Genomic DNA, 16,388 nt, shown 5'->3' with positions numbered 1-16,388 from the left:
TGAAAGATTAAATACAAAAAAGTACACTGCGTAGGCAGGTGCATGTTGCATATTTCCTAAAATTAATGCTACTCTCATATTCAACTCAAGATTCTGTATTCCACTGATGACTGGGTGTGAGATGGCACAGGCTGCACTGTGAGGTGGAAAGGAAGCATGCAGAACAGCCCCTCATAACTATCACCATACAGTGGTACCTCAGGATGCGAATGGGATCCGTTCCGGAGCCCCGTTTGCATCCTGAAGCGAACATAACAAGCAACGCCGCGTCTGCGCGTGACGTCATTTGTAGTGTCTGCGCTTGCGCGAGTGGCGAAACCCGGAAGTAACGCACTCCATTACTTCCAGGTTGCCGCGGAGCGCAACTCAAACTCGCTCAACCCAAAGCACATTCAACCAGAGGTATGCCTGTAATGCACTTTTTAAACATACTGCAATTGTTTCTTTTTTTTGCATTTAACTGTCCTGTAATGCAAGGCTGGTTTAAGGGTGGTATATAAATATTTTAAATATATAAAGAAATTATTCAAAACCATAGGCTAAGGCCATTTTGCAACATGTGCCTATGCATGCTTACTCAGAAGTAAGCTGCACTTACATCAATGGGACTTGCTCACTTACATCAATGGGACTTTACATCAATGGGACTTTGGAGATGTCCACCCAGTATTTGAAGATACTTGACCAGTCATGTTAGGAGGCAATCATCTGACGGGTCAACTGAGCACTATTGCAATTCATGGTTATTTTCCTGTTCATTGTCAACTAACTGTACCAAATCTCAAGTCAGGGTGGCCATTCAGAACCCGTGATGTTCCCATGTGTCTGCTTTCTCCTTCCTTTTCACCAAAGTAGCTCCGGTTTCTCCTCACTTCCACTAGCATTCTTTTTTGGGGGTAGAGCATTTTCAGTGGTGGCTCCTTGCATGCACAAGTTCCTCTCTTCTACTGAACTGCATCTGGCCCCAGTTCGGGCAGCTGGCAAAGAAACACATTTTTTCTGCAGGTATTTGGAAGAGAGACCTGATCAGATGAGAGGGTATTAGACTAGGACCTACGAGACCAGGATTCCAATTCCCACTCAGCCATGAAGGTCACTGGGTGACCTCGGGCCAGTCACAGCCTCTCAGCCTAACCCACCTTATAAGGTTGTTGTGGTAATTAAATGAGAGGATGAACTACATACACCACCTTCAGCACTTTGGAGAAAAAAGGTGGGCTTTACAAATGCAATCAATCAATCGGCTGCTACTGCGGCTCTTAATAAATGGCCATTCCGTGCATTTTTATGAGTTGTGAATTTTAAAGATTGCATTATTTTATAACCTTCTGTATTCTTTTCATCTTACTTCTCACTTTGTTGTAAATCGCCTTGTTGTCACTTTTCCCCCCAGAAGGGGCGGGCAGGATGAATTGTCTAAAACTCTAAATAAATAAGTAAATAATCTGCATTAAGCGAGCTAACAGTTCAAACAGAATCCCTGGGAAGGCGTGTGTCGACAGTAAAGCCGGCCGTGCGTGTCCCCACAATTCAGCAAACCACCAGCAAGTGTACACATGAACGAGCTGCATGATCCCACACTCCTGAACTTAAGATGCTTTACCAAGCTCTACCGGTAAAACCAGGACACAACAACTTACACACACGCGAAAACTTCACGCGCACAAAAACACCGTAGGAATGAAACGTGTAAACAACAAATCCACACTTCACCTCTCTATCTCTCTGCAAGCCTTTTCGTTGCTTTCCCTTTAGTTCGCTTTGGGCTGATACGGATGCGCGTGTGCTTGTGCTGTACTGATATAAAGCGACAACAAATTGCAATCCGTGATAATGAGGATGATAATAATAATAATAACAGCGCGGCTAGCGGCGCCTCCTCGCCCGGCTCCAGCACTAGCGGCTCACGCGCGCTCGCCCGGCTCCATTGCGCCGGAGGGCACCGCTCTCGCTCTCTATCCGTGTCGTCCTCTGGGCCCTCCCCTTAGACACCCCACATCCAGAGGCACTTTCCCTCTCTCTCTAACCCCAAATCCTCCTCCTCCCATTCCCCGGCCCTCCTTCTGACGCCCCCTCCGCGCCCCGTGCGCCACACACGGGTACCTGCGTCGCGCCCAAGCGGGGCGAAGAAGAAACTTTTCCCTCCTGCCGGTTCAAACGTGCTGCCGTAAAGCGGCCGTCTCCCCTGGCAACAAGGTTCCGGCGGCCGAGCACTAGGTGTAGGAAGGTGATGTAAAAAAGTAAAAAAAAAAGAAAAGGACATATACACACACGCGCGCACACACATACACAGACACACACATACACCCAACCACCCAGTGTCGTAAACCAGGTCCGGGCGGGGGTGGGGGGGGGGAGAGCGGCGAGGGGGAGGGGGGAAGGGAGGGGGGAGGAGGTGACTGGAGCATTTAGACACAAGCGAGAGGATCATGGCGGATGGCCCCAGGTGTAAGCGCAGGAAGCAGGCGAACCCGAGGCGCAATAACGGTCAGTCAGCTCCGCCGGGCAACGGCCCGCGCCGCGCCGGGGACGCTCAGGGGGGACCGGGCCGGGGGTCGGGCGGAGTAAAACGGGGGGGGGGGGAGGAAGAAGAAGAAAGAAGACAGACAGAAGCAGATCCGAGAAGTAGAAAGTAATTTCCCGGGCGCTCCTCGCCGGGAGCCCGGCTCGCCCTGCACCGTTAGATCCGCTACCTGCCTGCCTGCCTCCCTCCCCGCCTCGCGCTCTCCCTCCCCGCCGCCGCCGGGCTGCCTCCTTCTCCGCCTAGCGGTGCCTCCTCCACTCGAGCCTCCTTCGCCGGCGAGGATCAGCCCTGCCCGGGGACCGTTACACGCCGCCCGCTGCCTCCTCTTTCTCTTCCCCCGTGTCCCACCCTTCATTTTGCCCGGCCGCCGCCCGTCCCCGGCTTCTTTCCCTCAGGAGCGAGAGGGCGAAGCGGAGCCGGGGGGTGTCTTTCTTTCTTATTTTCCTAGTCACTCCGGTCCCTTCTCTTGGGGGGGGGGGGAGAGAGAGAGGAAGGCCGCGCCTTCGACCTTATAACGGTCCCCCCCTCACCTCAACTTGGAAACTTATTACCTGAGCTGAGGCGGGTCTCGCCGGCCTCCGAGGAGAAGGGGCGCCCCCTCCGACCCCGCTCCCCAAACTTTTTGTTTCGGGGGGGGCTTTGCTATTGCGGAGGGAGAGGGGGTCACTTCCCCTCCTCTCTCTCCTCCCCTCGCGCTGGGGAAAGCCCCCGAGGGAAGCGCGGCGCTTTTCCCCCCCGCAGCCTCCCACCTCCAGTCTTCGCGATCCCCCCATAGTTTGTTGTTGTTGTTTTGGGATGGTGGGGGGTGGATGGTGCGCTAAGGCTCATAGTTTGGAGTGGGGGGGGGGGAGAGATCCAGAGGAAACTGCGTGTAACTCCCGAACTACCTGCTTGCCAGACACGCAACAAAAACGTCGAGGGCAGGATGACTGTAATGGGGACTTCGTTCGCTGGCGTGTGGCGTGTTTTGGCCCCGGCTGGGGAAGAAGCGGGGGGAAAGCGGGAGGCGAGGGGAAGTACTGTTGCTTGCTGCAGTGTGTATTGATTTTCTTTTTTCCCCATTTTTTTACAAGGGAAACGCACCACATGCGCACCCCTGAGATTGCCCTGGAAAGGGACCCCCTCCTTTTCTCTGCCCCTCCTCCTCTGCCTTCTATGTATTGCTCCCCCCTCTTCTCCCCCCCCCGCTACTTTCGCCTCCGCCTCTTTTAGTGCCTGCAGTGCATGTTGATTTATCTCCGTAGCCATTGAACATATTGTTTCTCCTCCCACACCCCCGCCAACCTCCAGATCTTGGCAGAAGTGTTGGAAGTGTTTCTGTGAGGTTGGGTGGGTGTTTTTTCCCCCCTTCTCCCCTCCTTTATCAACGTGATTGGGGTGCGGGGGGAGAGAGAGCGAGCAAAAGGAAGGCTTTCTTTCTGTGTGGGTTGGGGAGGGGACGTGAATCAGCCAAGTTTCTCTTTCTCGCCCTCTTCTTGGATTTCGAGGTACCTGTTTGTATCATAATCATAATAATGGGTGGTAACGGTTTGTCCGCTGCGCCCCCTCCCCGCCTTTCTTCGCTGGCTAGGAACAACTGCTACAGCCTATATAAGGAATGACGCTTACTTTTCAGATTTAAGGGCTGTCTCTCTCTCTCACCCCCCCCCCCTTTATGCATACGTATTACTTTGAAATGAGTTGAAACCTGCGTTGAAAAGTGGGGGAATAAATACTCAAAACTTATGTTGTTGGATTTTTCTTCTTACGTATTCTATTAAAAAATAATAATAACGGGAAAACTGATGACTTTTTAGGATGTAAAACGGGAGGTTTTGTAACCTTTCTTGGCAGTTTTTTTTAAAGCTTTCGTTTGGCATTTCCTGTATACGGTTATGGATTGGAAGGGTTCTAGTGGTTGGTCCGAGATCATGACGTTTTGGACAGGATTTTTTTTTTTTATATCTCCGAGAAGGAATTATGGTTTCCCCGGGTGAGAGGGCGCTACGACTTCTGATACTTAACGTGAAACACGCACATAAACATTGGCCTTCTAATCGACTAACTAGTTGATCGGGTGGTTCTGAACTAGTAGCTCCCTGCTCTGTATGGGGTGGGTTTATTTATAGCAAGTATCAGGATATATACGGGATATTGTAATGCTAATTTCCTGTTTTAGAGCACGCATTTGTGTGGTCTGTTTAATGTTGAGGCAATATTAAAGGTAAGTTTGCAAAGTGCTCCTCTCTCCTTACCTTATTTAAAATGTTAATGATAGAGAAAGGGGGCTTTTCTTGTTGCTGACGACATGTGTGTGACATGGGAGTCTGAACCACCCAGTCTCCGGGCAGGAGCTGTAAACATGTTTACCTGAGCAAGGAAGAAAATGGATTTTCTCTTAAAGATACGCTTAATTGGAATATTATACTTGTAAAGCATATTAGTAGATGCCTTGAGAGACTGCCTGAAAACCTTCCTTTTGAAATCAACCAGGGAAGAGGGGGAAGAGGGATTTTGACGGCTGCAGCAAATGGCAACTTGTGCAGGTAGGGAAAAAATGGTGTGTGAGGTTTCTCTAGCATGCATGTCAGCGCTCCTGACTGCTGCTCTTGTTCTCAAGGGAGATATTTATTTACCATGCTTGCTGTCAGTGTTGTTCCTTTGTGCTTAATATTAGAAAAATAGATTTGAGGCTGTTTAGCACAAACCATTTCGTCTGCAGTATGCATGACTCGTAGAAAACAAAAGGTGCGTGGGATATAATGCTATTCCAGGTATCTTTTCATTTTTCATTATTTTGGTTAAAATCGTCACCCCAGTGTTTTCAGGTTCTGAAGGAAAGCCTTTGATTTATTATTGAGTGGTTCTGATTATACTATAATCTTTTAACACATAAAGAATAACTTGAACTGCTCTACATTAACCATCACTGGGTAGGCGAGATAATAGATGCCGGATAATAGAGATTTCTCAGCAGTAGGTTCCTGTTTGACTTGCAAATGTTTACCGATCAGAATTGCCAGGGAAAGTTAACCCTTAAACCTTTCCCACAAATGGACAGTTGAAATTATTTCTATATCAAATCTCGTCCATGAAGATGGTGTTGATTTCATGCCTTTCAAAGATAGGTACCATGTCTTCCTGCTAATCCTGTGTAATATTTTTCCTGTCTCCAGTCTTAAGGAGGACAGACTATGATAAACTGATTTCCAGCAATGTGATTTTTACTTAGTTGTAACACCAGATTAAGTACTGCTGCTGTCTTAATGGAGTAGTGTACACCTTTTTAAAATGGTATAATTTTTTTTAAAGGACTTACTTTTTGATTCCACTGCCTTTGGCTCTTATTAAACTATACATTGATCAACTACCTTTTCTTTTCCCCCTCCCCCCTTAACAGTATAAAGGTGTATTATCTTTGTGCGCCAATGTAGGTATACCTGAGGTATGTGCCATTTTTAATCTCTAAATGTAATCACTGCACTGCCCTCTCATTTGACAGTTGCAGTATTTGAATTCCAAGATGAGCAGACTTAAACATGAATATTTGCCGCTAGAAATCTGAACTTGAGTCAGGAAATCTGCTCAAATGGAGCAGCGTTTTTTTGTTTGTATGTTTGTTTTTTGCACAGGAGCTGTCATGTCTAGTCTAGGCAAATACAGAAACGTCATCTGAGCTAATACAAATAAATCTATTAATTTCATATAAAAGTGTCCTGAACTATTTAGTGGTCTGTCAGTATTACACTGTATAGTTTTGCTTCTGCTCTCTGTTGTGTTCTTGAAGTTTGCAAATAAAGAGATCTATGCAAATCACTTCATTAATCTAAAATGGCTACTGGTTGTTACATTTAAATGATACAGCTTACTTTGGACTGATTATAGCACTTGCTTATTTCAGCTATTTATGTCTCAGCTTTCTATGTCTTAGGTCCTCAAGGTGGATTTAGTACATGTTTGAATAAAGTTGTTTACTGTGTCAGTAGGACTGGGCTGTCCTAAGAACTGCCTGATGTCTACTCAGGTTCTGGCTGCCTTGGCCTTAAAGGCAAAGAGCAATCAATTTCCAGATGAACCTACCTCCCCAACCAAATCTAGGAGCATATGATGTAACAATGGCTAGGTCAATTGTGGTTTGCCACAGAGTTCTTCATGGCCATGGCTGGCTTTGTCTGAATATATATACCTTTTATTTGCAACATTCCTAAATACTTTCCCACAATATATGGTCCTTCTGGATTGTTCAAAGTACTTTATTTCCGTTCTCTCATCTATAACACCTGTGTAAGATACTATCTCCATTTTGCAAGTTGGGTTGGGGCTGAGAGTAACAGCTCAGATGTTATGTTTTGGGGGAAAACATTAAGGAGTGAGACATGGAAGTGTATAAAGATATACCTGGTGAGGAGAAGATAAGTTTTTCTCAATGTCTCGTAATATTAGAATCTAGAATCATCCAGTGAAGCTGAATGGTGGGAAAATCAGTTTAAATGAAAAGGATGTACCAGTTCACACAACACATACAGTGGAACCTCTACTTACAACCATAATCTGTTCTGGAGGTCCGGTCATAACTAGAAACATACATAACTAGAGGCACACTTTTCCATAGAAAGTAATGGAGAAGTGAATTGATCCATTCTAGACTATGAAAAAGACCCCCTAAAACAGCAATTTAACACGGATTTTACTGTCCAACGAGACCATAGATCTATAAAATGAAGGCAGCAATCAATGTAGGTAAAGGTAAAGGGACCCCTGACCATTAGGTCCAGTCGTGACCGACTCCGGGGTTGCGGCGCTCATCTCGCTTTATTGGCCAAGGGAGCCGGCATACAGCTTCCGGGTCATGTGGCCACCATGACTAAGCCACTTCTGGCGAACCAGAGCAGTGCATGAAAATGCCGTTTACCTACCCGCCGGAGCGGTACCTGTTTATTTACTTGCACTTTGACATGCTTTCAAACAGCTAGGTTGGCAGGAACAGGGACCGAGCAACGGGAGCTCACCCCATCATGGGGATTCGAACCGCCAACCTTCTGATCGGCAAGTCCTAGGCTCTGTGGTTTAACCCACAGCGCCACCCGCGTCCCAAATAATCAATGTACTTTACTATAAAATAAATAAGACAGCATTGTAGATGAAAAAAATGAACTTTTTTTCCCTTACGTGCACTGAGGGTGGGTAGGCTTACCTGGCTACAAGCTGGGGGTGGGGCAAGGGTCAGTAAAGAACTGATTCACTTCAGCCAGGGTCACTTTTTTTTCTTGCCCGGCCAGATTCTTCTCTGGACTTCCTCAGGTTAGTTCCTCGGTGGGGTTTGGGGCTGCAGTGAACCCTGCTGTGCTTCTTGCAGGCGGCACCTCTTCCACAGCTTCAGGGGTGGGATGGGGGGCCCTCTCCTGGGCAGCAGAAGCCTCAGCGCTGCTCCGCAGCTGGCTAGGCGAGCTCTGGGCTGCCAGGAAGGCCTCTGTTCTTATCTAGAGGAAAGTTCATAAGTCAAAGCACCTACTGAAGGTCGTAACTGGAATCATACATAAGTAGAACCATATGTAAGTCGAGGTTCCACTGTAGTTAAATAATGAAATTCCCTACTGTGTACGATAAGGCTACCAGTGGCTACTTGTCGTGATGGCTATGTACTACCTCCAGCTGAGTACCAGTGACGGAAGAAGGCCATTGTCCTGCTGTGTTGCTTGTAGGCTTCCCATAGAGATACTGTTTGCCACTATGGAAAATGGGATACTGGACTAGATAGGCTACCTAGTAAGCTAATGGCTATGGTGAGATTTGGACTTCCTGCTGCACACTTCTAGTTGCTGCACTATATGAACCCCTACAATGATACTGGTATTTTTTCCAGAGTGTTCAGAGAGTGTCAGCAGTAAAACTGTCATTATAGGCTTTTGTGTGGTCACATACAACTTGGCTGCATTCCGAGATAACCCTGAACCATGATTTAGCATTATGAGAACAAACCTCAGGATTTCATGCTCTCTTCTCCCCTCTCCTCTAGGGTGTCTATGAGGGAAAGCAAAAACTTCCATATTGCAATGTAATGCACTATCCGAAGCAAAGAGTGTGGTTACTCTTCTTAACTATAGCTAATTGCCACAAGTCAACTTCAAACCATAGTTTATGAAGCTGTCTTGTTTCACCTAACCGTAGTTAAGATTAACCACAGCTTCTCCAGGTATGGATAACATGGCAGCATATGAACAATTTAAACCAGAAGCAAGAGCTTCTGGACTTGTGACTGTAGTGTGTTGGGGACAGTGCGAACCCAAGGGTAGCTCAGCAACAAAACGCTAAATATTATTTAGGGCTGGGCTACTAACCTCCAGATGTTGTTGAACTCTAGTTCTCATCAGCTTTAGCAAGCATAGCCAGGAGATATTTGAAAATCTAAATACCCATTTCACTGAAGAAAAGCTGGCAATGTTCAGAACCACCCTGCCTCCCAAACAAGTAAAAATCTACACGTGCTCCAGAACAAACAAAACATGTAGAAAAGCAGGCAGCTCTCTCTCAAAGCAGCCAAGCCCCAAATTAAAAAGAAAAAAAAAGCCTTATAAATTGGGAGGGATAGGGGCCTTAGTGGGCATCAAGCAGATGTCCAAGGGTCTTTTGGTGTCCATGGGTGCTATTTAGGGGGTCCTAGTTGTATGTGTTAAAATATTTTATGCTGCATTTTCTCACTGTATGTGTTAAAATATTTTATGCTGCATTTTCTCACTGGCCTTGGGCAAATTAACACAACCTTGATTCCCTATATGAAAGTAAGATGACTAGGGCAGATGCACTTATTGTCGTGTGTAGCACAAATCCCTTATTTGCCAAAGTTTTTTTATCTGACCTTTCTGCAGCTAGTAACAGAAATGAGATAACAAGAATATATTAATAGCCTAGCCAATAGCACTCTGCTGATTTATTAAAACAAACAAACAAACCTGTAAGCCACCCAACAGAGCAACTATGATTTCAGCAGCAATAAATATGCCAAATGGCAGCCATAAATGCTCACCGAAACCGTGATGTCTTGCCCTGTACCTAAAAACAGAAAGGGTGGGTGACAAGCAATCCTGCCAAGGCAGCCTGTTTCAAAGCTCTGGTAGGCCGTCTCCAGCATCACCAGCTGCAGCACTGCCAGTGGAGCAGAGCCCCAGCCGTGGAGCTTAATGTATGGGTGAGCTCATACGGGCAAATTCATCCTTCAGATACTCTGGTCTCAAACAATTAGGACCTAAAAGGGAGAAACCATAACTAATTGAATCCCAAGTAAATGTGCATAATGTGTTTGTGTTTTGATATACTGTAGTAATCTGTAGAGCTCACCCCGCCGTGGGGATTCGAATGGTCGGCGGTTCAAATCCCCGTGGCGGGGTGAGCTCCCGTCTTTCGGTCCCAGCTCCTGCCCACCTAGCAGTTCGAAAGCACCTCTAAGTGCAAGTAGATAAATAGGGACCGCTTTATAGTAGGAAGGTAAACGGCGTTTCCGTGTGCTGCGCTGGTGCTGGCTCGCCAGATGCAGCATCGTCACGCTGGCCACGTGACCCGGAAGTGTATTCGGACAGCGCTGGCTCCCGGCCTCTTAAGTGAGATGAGCGCACAACCCTAGAGTCGGACACGACTGGCCCGTATGGGCAGGGGTACCTTTACCTTTATACTGTAGTAATAATCAACTGTTGAATAAGAGAAGGGTGGCTCACTCTGGCCAAAAGTCTAAACTTTTGCTTTGGGGATGACTCTTCCCCTGCCACATCCTTCCGCCATCTTCATCTGCCTCCCCCCCCCCATGCGCTTGAGCTGCAGGTTCCCCACCCCTGCTCGCGACATAAAAGTTGCTATAGTTATCCTCTGAATCATAAATTACTATTCCCCTAGGGTTTGAACTGTATCGCCAACAGGTGACTCCTCTGGGTAATGATTGTTTTTAAAAAGAAAATTGCACTACTGTAATGCATTAGCTCTCTGCAGAATGCAAATATTTAAATGTTACACAGCATCATACATTCAACATTGATGTACGCTCATGACTAGTAAACAATGCCGCAATTTAGTAGATAGCCAAGTTTATATATAGCCAGCTGTAAAAATACTCTTAATAAATGCATTAAGCAAATAATTGCTTGTTGGCAGGTGTTAGTGCCGCTTGACATCCATTTTTGTTATTTTCTTGTGCTTCTTTTTTCATAAATGTTGTGAAAAACATGATACCTGTGGTAACTTGAAAATCTCTAGCATAGTAAAGATATCCACATAGCAAGCTAGTCAACAGTTTCCATGGAAATACTATCCTAAAGTTTTAGATCGTGATGAAACACTGTGTTTTGTAATTAAGGTTTTTGATTTAAGTTGGTTATCTGTACTTTGTGTCTGATAGAGTAGCTTTAAGAATACCACTACACCCATGGGTATCCACAGCAAACCCTATGTATGCCAGTCTAGAGCTTATTGGAAGTATGTTGGGGAAAGGGCAAGATACAAATTTAGGTCATTAGTCTTAAAGTGCTCGACTAGGCAAAACTCTTGTCAGTGACTTCAGTGATGTTCTGTGAAGATAAGGTTTCAGTCTCAAAATAACCATTCTGAGAACTTAATAGGAAGAAAGATGTTTAAGACAATATCATTCTGGACAGCATCGGTAAAACACAGCACTCTTTTTGCAAAATAGTACGAGTGGTGAAGTGATGCACAGGAAGTTGAGTCCTAGCAAGAGGAAATGATCAGTCTCTGCTGTTTTGGTTGTCTAGTGTGCTGACCACAGTGCCATGTGACACAATCATGATTTTTAAAATTGGTTATTGTACAAATTAGTACCCTACTTCATTGTCAGAAACTTTTGAAACTTGGTGTACACCAAGATAAAACATGATAACATACCAAGTGACATATTGATAATGGGACCATTGTTCTCTGACATCTTCAAGCATCCAGCTGTTACTGGATCAGGCAGGTGCAAATGCACAGGTCAATATTCTAATTCTATGCAATCGGTTAAGGCACACAAACTCATCTATAGTAAGCTATTGGAAGGCTTTGAATAAGGAAATGCTGGTTGTGCCAGTAAACTAAAGTACACTCTACTTTGCTGCCATCACATGATTGGTGATGATGTCTTCTTAGGTTGTTATTTTTTTAAGGTCACTTGGGTAGAATTATTCAATATTTAGCAGCCATATACAGTGCTATTTTTCTAGAAAAAGAGGTGCTGGAGCTCACTATGAACTTCTCTTAGAATGGCAATGGCTCCTACCTGAGAGGCGCCAGAGCTGAGCTCTCTGGAAAAAAAGCCCTGGCCATACATATTGTGAAGACCTGTATACTAAACATTTTTTCCTGAAAGTTCTTTGTTCCACATCTCTGTGAGACAGAACTCAGAACTTTTATAGTGATAATTCAAATGACCTTATTGTAATTAAGTTAATTTTACAGTTTTAAAAAATATGTGATGATTACATATGTTCTGGGAATATTTTTCCAGGCTGCTTAATTGCATGTCTCTTTCAATAGTGCATTTGTAGGTTGTGATAGTTCAATGTTGTGTTCTGGTTGTATCACTCTCTGTTAGGATTGTAAGAAGGACTAGGAGTATGAAGATGGCTTTATGCTCTCTCTCCTCCTATTCCGTTATTAGTTACCCGTATTCACTCCAAGTGATGCAATTGAAAAGTTAAGTGTGGTAGCTGAATCAGAGGTTGTTGTTGTTATATTTATTCCCCATCTGGCTGGGTTTCCCCAGCCACTCTGGGTGGCTTACAGCATATCTAAAAACATAATAAAAACATCAAACATGTTTTTTTATTAAAATAAAAACTCTTTAAAATACTGCTAGTGCATAGATCCTATGGAGGAAGCCAAAACACCTTGGTTTTGTGTCACAGGATATTTTTGGGACACTTGTGTAGAGCACTTGCCTGCTTTGGAACTTGGGGAAGGAGAACTGTAAAAGACAACCAAGAAGTCGAAACTTTGTCTGCAGCATGGTGGGTACAGCTGCAGCTTGTCCGGTAATAACTCATCTGCATCAGGTTATGCAAAAACAGGTGGGGTCTGTTATGGGTCTGTTACGTCACTAGTTTTAAGTTAAGGTTGCCAAAGAAACTGCTCCCCTGAGATCTGCCATGTTCCTTTGCTGGGCAGGAGGAACTAGGCCTCTCCCACTGCTTAACAGGGAGCAAATGCTTCTCAGCTGGATGAAGTGGAATGCTGAGTAATGCATGTACTGTATTATTATTATTCTTATTATTATTATTGTTATTATTATTATTATTAGCATGTACTGTATCTTTTGTAAGTTGCTTTGAGAGTTTGTGTAGCCAAAAAGCAGCTACTGTATTAATGTATCTTTGTCCATGAGGCTGGTACCTCTTACCCATAGCTGTCAACTTCCAGATTTGAAAATAAGGGATCAGCAGCCTCACCTGTCCCGGGGGCAGTCTACGGGATATCTAACAATCCGGGAAGCAGCACGAAACGGCGCTGGAATAAGGGAATTTCCCGCAAAAAAAGGGAAGGTTGACAGCTATGCTCTTACCTCTTTTGACAACCCCCTCCCCATAATTTGCTTCTGTATTTGAGGGGCAGGGAGTTCACCGTTTTAATCCCTATATTGATTGAATTTGCCCATTATGGCAGATCAAATCTAGTACTGGTGTTTTTGGCAAGTGAACGGGACAGAAATGTGTGGTACCTGTTCTTCCTTGGGGAGGAAATAGTATATCAACTGCCCAGAATAGCTGGGGCAACCTAGTCAGATGGGTGGCATATAAATAATAAAATTATTGTTATTATTATTACTGTCACAGGAGGAAGTGGATGGGTTGAATAATCTCATTGTGTTTCTTCTCTACCCTTTCTTTTTTTTTGTTGTTCATTGTTTGCTTTCAAACTTGTTTAGGATATTTCCAAGGAAGTTTGTATATGTAAGAATTACCACGAAGGAATGCAACCTCTCAGACAGCACTGCTGAACACACACACTAATCAGCAAAAAATGAATGGGGATTTTTATACACTTTGCACCAGTACTAACCATTCTATGAAGAGGTTTGACACAGGCCTATTTGGACTAACTACTATGCTCTCTGCAGAACAGCTACTGCTTATTGGGCTCATGCTTAGCTAAGGATGGTAACTAAGGAAAGGTGCTTCTGGTCTGCTTGCCTGGTCTTAAGACTACACAAAATGAAGAATGATCAGGAGTAAAGTTAACATTTAAAAAAAATATCTTCCTTCTAGGGGGAGAAACTTTTCCTGCAGAAATTTCAGTTATGCTGAGTCACTTTATTTCTGCTCTTTGAAAATGGCCAAAGATTTATTCATACTTACAATTCAGTTTAAATTTTCAAAAAAAAAACACAACCCTCAGGTGTTTAATAAAAGCACTGTAAAATACAATAGGTCAACTTGCCAGTGCAAGGGCTGAGCTGTCTTTCTCTCTTGCTAGCTGCATGTTGGCTGGCTGCAAGCGGACCATGTTTGAGTGGCAGCTGGATCCAGCAGACCAACAGAAATATTGTTCAGTGTGTGCTGCTCTGTTGTCTTTGGGTTTAATAGAAGATTGTTCTGCTATACAGAATCTTCTCTTCTCAAATGGAAAAGCAATGTCACATGGGATGACTGTTTACATCCACTGAAATTTGAGCTTGAAATGGAGTGGAGGAGTGAATAGATAACTCCTTAAAACATATTCCATGTTCCAGTATGGCTGGGCTGCTGTATTATAAACCACTACTCATAACTTCCTGTTTCCATAACTTCAATATCTATGGCCAGTTGCAACAGGTGGGGAAGTTATTTAAATATCCCACATACATTCTATTCTATCTTGCATGAAAATAGGATGTTAAGTATCATAGACTATCAGAAATATAGTCAATACCAGGGTTCATCAGCCTTTCTGAGCCAGTTGGCACACTTTGAATTTTGAGAAAGTGCTGTTGGCGCCAATTATAAAATAGCTGCAGTGGGTATAACACTTCGGTTTGGAATGGAAGGATTGGTAGCTGTCCAGTCCTAGCATCCAGTGAAATGTGGACATGTTTGATTGGACACATTCAGCATACAAGAAGCTGAGCCCAAGTGCAAACGCAAACTGAGCAGGAAGAAGAACTAACCATTTCTTATGTATTATTATTTACTGAGGCATTTCGCGGGTGGGTGCATTGATTGCCACAGGGGCCATGTTGGTGACTCTCAGTACTGTTACTTTAAAATATGTGTAAACTTGCTGTAAAACAAAATGGTGGCGGTGCTAAACAGTTTTGTATCTAGCAAAATACCCCTCTCTCCAAGTTACGGTACATTTCATTGCTCCTTTGTGGAAAGGTGTGAAACATATTTGTAAGGCGGTAGTTGGAGAGAAAAGAGAAGAGATCCGTGTTGCCAAGCAAGCCCCAGGTTGACATTTCCCCTCATGATCTACTCCCTACTAGTTAGGGGGGATTGAATGTTGACAGAGAAGCGCACTGCATTACAGTGGTACCTCGGGTTAAGTACTTAATTTGTTCCGGAGGTCCGTTCTTAACCTGAAACTGTTCTTAACCTGAAGCACCACTTTAGCTAATGGGGCCTCCCACTGCCACCACGCCACCGGAGCACGATTTCTGTTCTCACCCTGAAGCAAGGTTCTTAACCCGAGGTACTATTTCTGGGTTAGCGGAGTCTGTAACCTGAAGCGTATGTAACCTGAAGCGTATGTAACCCAAGGTACCACTGTACTTCCAATGTGATATGCTTTCAGTTGCTCATCTCCTTTCTGTCCCAGCTATCCACATGGAGTTTTACATAATGAGAATCAAACTAGGGTGAAAGTATTGCACTGAGCCCTGGCAGGCAATGAAATAAAATAGCTCACTAGACAGGATACCTTGCCCTGTTGGCTGTGCAGTGGAATCACATCCTCTCTTATTTTCCCCTCATCCCAATTCAGAGTAAGAGCAATGGGAGAAGCTCACTTTCCATCAGAAATTCACCACATAGCCAAATCCGGCTATATGATGGAAGGATGTACATATATAACAAATAATAATGTAACTGGAAACTATAAATATATGGTGCCACCACAGCATATCAGGTATGTGAAGTGGTGTAAAGAGATCACTGTTAGGATTTTCCTCCCAGGCCTGTTTGCACTTCTTGAAAGCCTACATTCCATGATAAGCTTTCACAACTGGATAAATAGATTGGGTGTCCCTGCAGTTACAGAAGCCTAGTGCAGCTGCTGGTATAGTCTCCATCCACTTGCCAGCTCCAAACATGGGGCTGAGGTGGCCATGGTTTTGCATTTTCCTGCAGTGGCATTTGGCAGTGTCTTGGGATTCTGATTTTGGCACAGGATTCTCCAACTTGACCTCCAGCCCTGGGTCTCTTCCCTAGGGCTGCCATTTCAAAGACAGGAGGGATTTCTGAAAGGCGGTGCCAACAACTTTCAGTGTGCCCTGGTTTTTACTTTTTTGAAATATGGCAGCCCTAGTCTTCCCTGTAGCTTCCCTGCTCAACTGAGAGGACAGTTCTCTCCCCTGCCTGGTTTCAAGTTGGAAGCTTGGGACCCCTAATCGCCCTCTCGCTCTCCCCCAAAAGCAATTTAAATGCTCTCTGGAAAGTGGAATTGTGAATCACTGATGGTCAGCCTCTGAACCATCTTTGGGGCAGAAGAATATTTTAGTGTAAATTATTTTGTGTCTATTATTCAATTCATGCACCCCACCTTTTCCCAGGAGCCCAGTGTGGCTAACTATAATAGTCCAGCATTCAATAAAAGTAGAAGCACAGTGCAAAACCTAACAATAATAATAATGTTACCTTATACAAATGGTGTCACTCCCATTTTGCTCCAGAGACCTACTAGAACAAATTAGTCTTAAGGTGCCACTGTGCAAGGG

At 44.6% G+C, this 16,388-nt stretch overlaps 1 protein-coding gene and 2 long non-coding RNA genes across 7 annotated transcripts in view; 2 read left to right on the top strand and 1 right to left on the bottom strand.

The window, feature by feature from the left end:
* Window positions 1-3,186, bottom strand: part of LOC310828095 — a 60,452-nt gene extending 57,266 nt beyond the window's left edge. The window contains exon 1 of the long non-coding RNA XR_014556649.1: window positions 3,076-3,186. This is a non-coding gene — a long non-coding RNA (uncharacterized lncRNA). The remainder of the gene's footprint in view (window positions 1-3,075) is intronic.
* The window catches only part of ZEB1 (zinc finger E-box binding homeobox 1), a 72,710-nt gene continuing 58,616 nt past the window's right edge, over window positions 2,295-16,388 (top strand). For 2 of the 5 annotated variants that reach the window (XM_083704669.1, XM_083704672.1), the window contains exon 1: window positions 4,388-4,727. Coding sequence is in view for 2 of the 5 variants with exons in the window: in XM_083704667.1 (XP_083560793.1) it covers window positions 2,430-2,487 (58 nt within the window). In the remaining 3 variants the exon portion in view is untranslated. Of the gene's footprint in view, window positions 2,488-3,080; window positions 5,050-16,388 lie in introns of those variants that run through there. The other 3 variants (XM_083704667.1, XM_083704668.1, XM_083704670.1) reach the window with 3 other exon arrangements.
* LOC310828144 lies at window positions 9,232-13,729 on the top strand. The gene is made up of 2 exons (XR_014556720.1): window positions 9,232-9,796; window positions 10,151-13,729. It is a non-coding gene; the product is annotated as an uncharacterized lncRNA (long non-coding RNA).

Source organism: Podarcis gaigeae, assembly GCF_964106915.1.
Source record: "Podarcis gaigeae genome assembly, chromosome: 12".
NCBI lineage: Eukaryota > Metazoa > Chordata > Lepidosauria > Squamata > Lacertidae > Podarcis > Podarcis gaigeae.
This window is presented reverse-complemented; position numbering and strand designations above follow the sequence as displayed.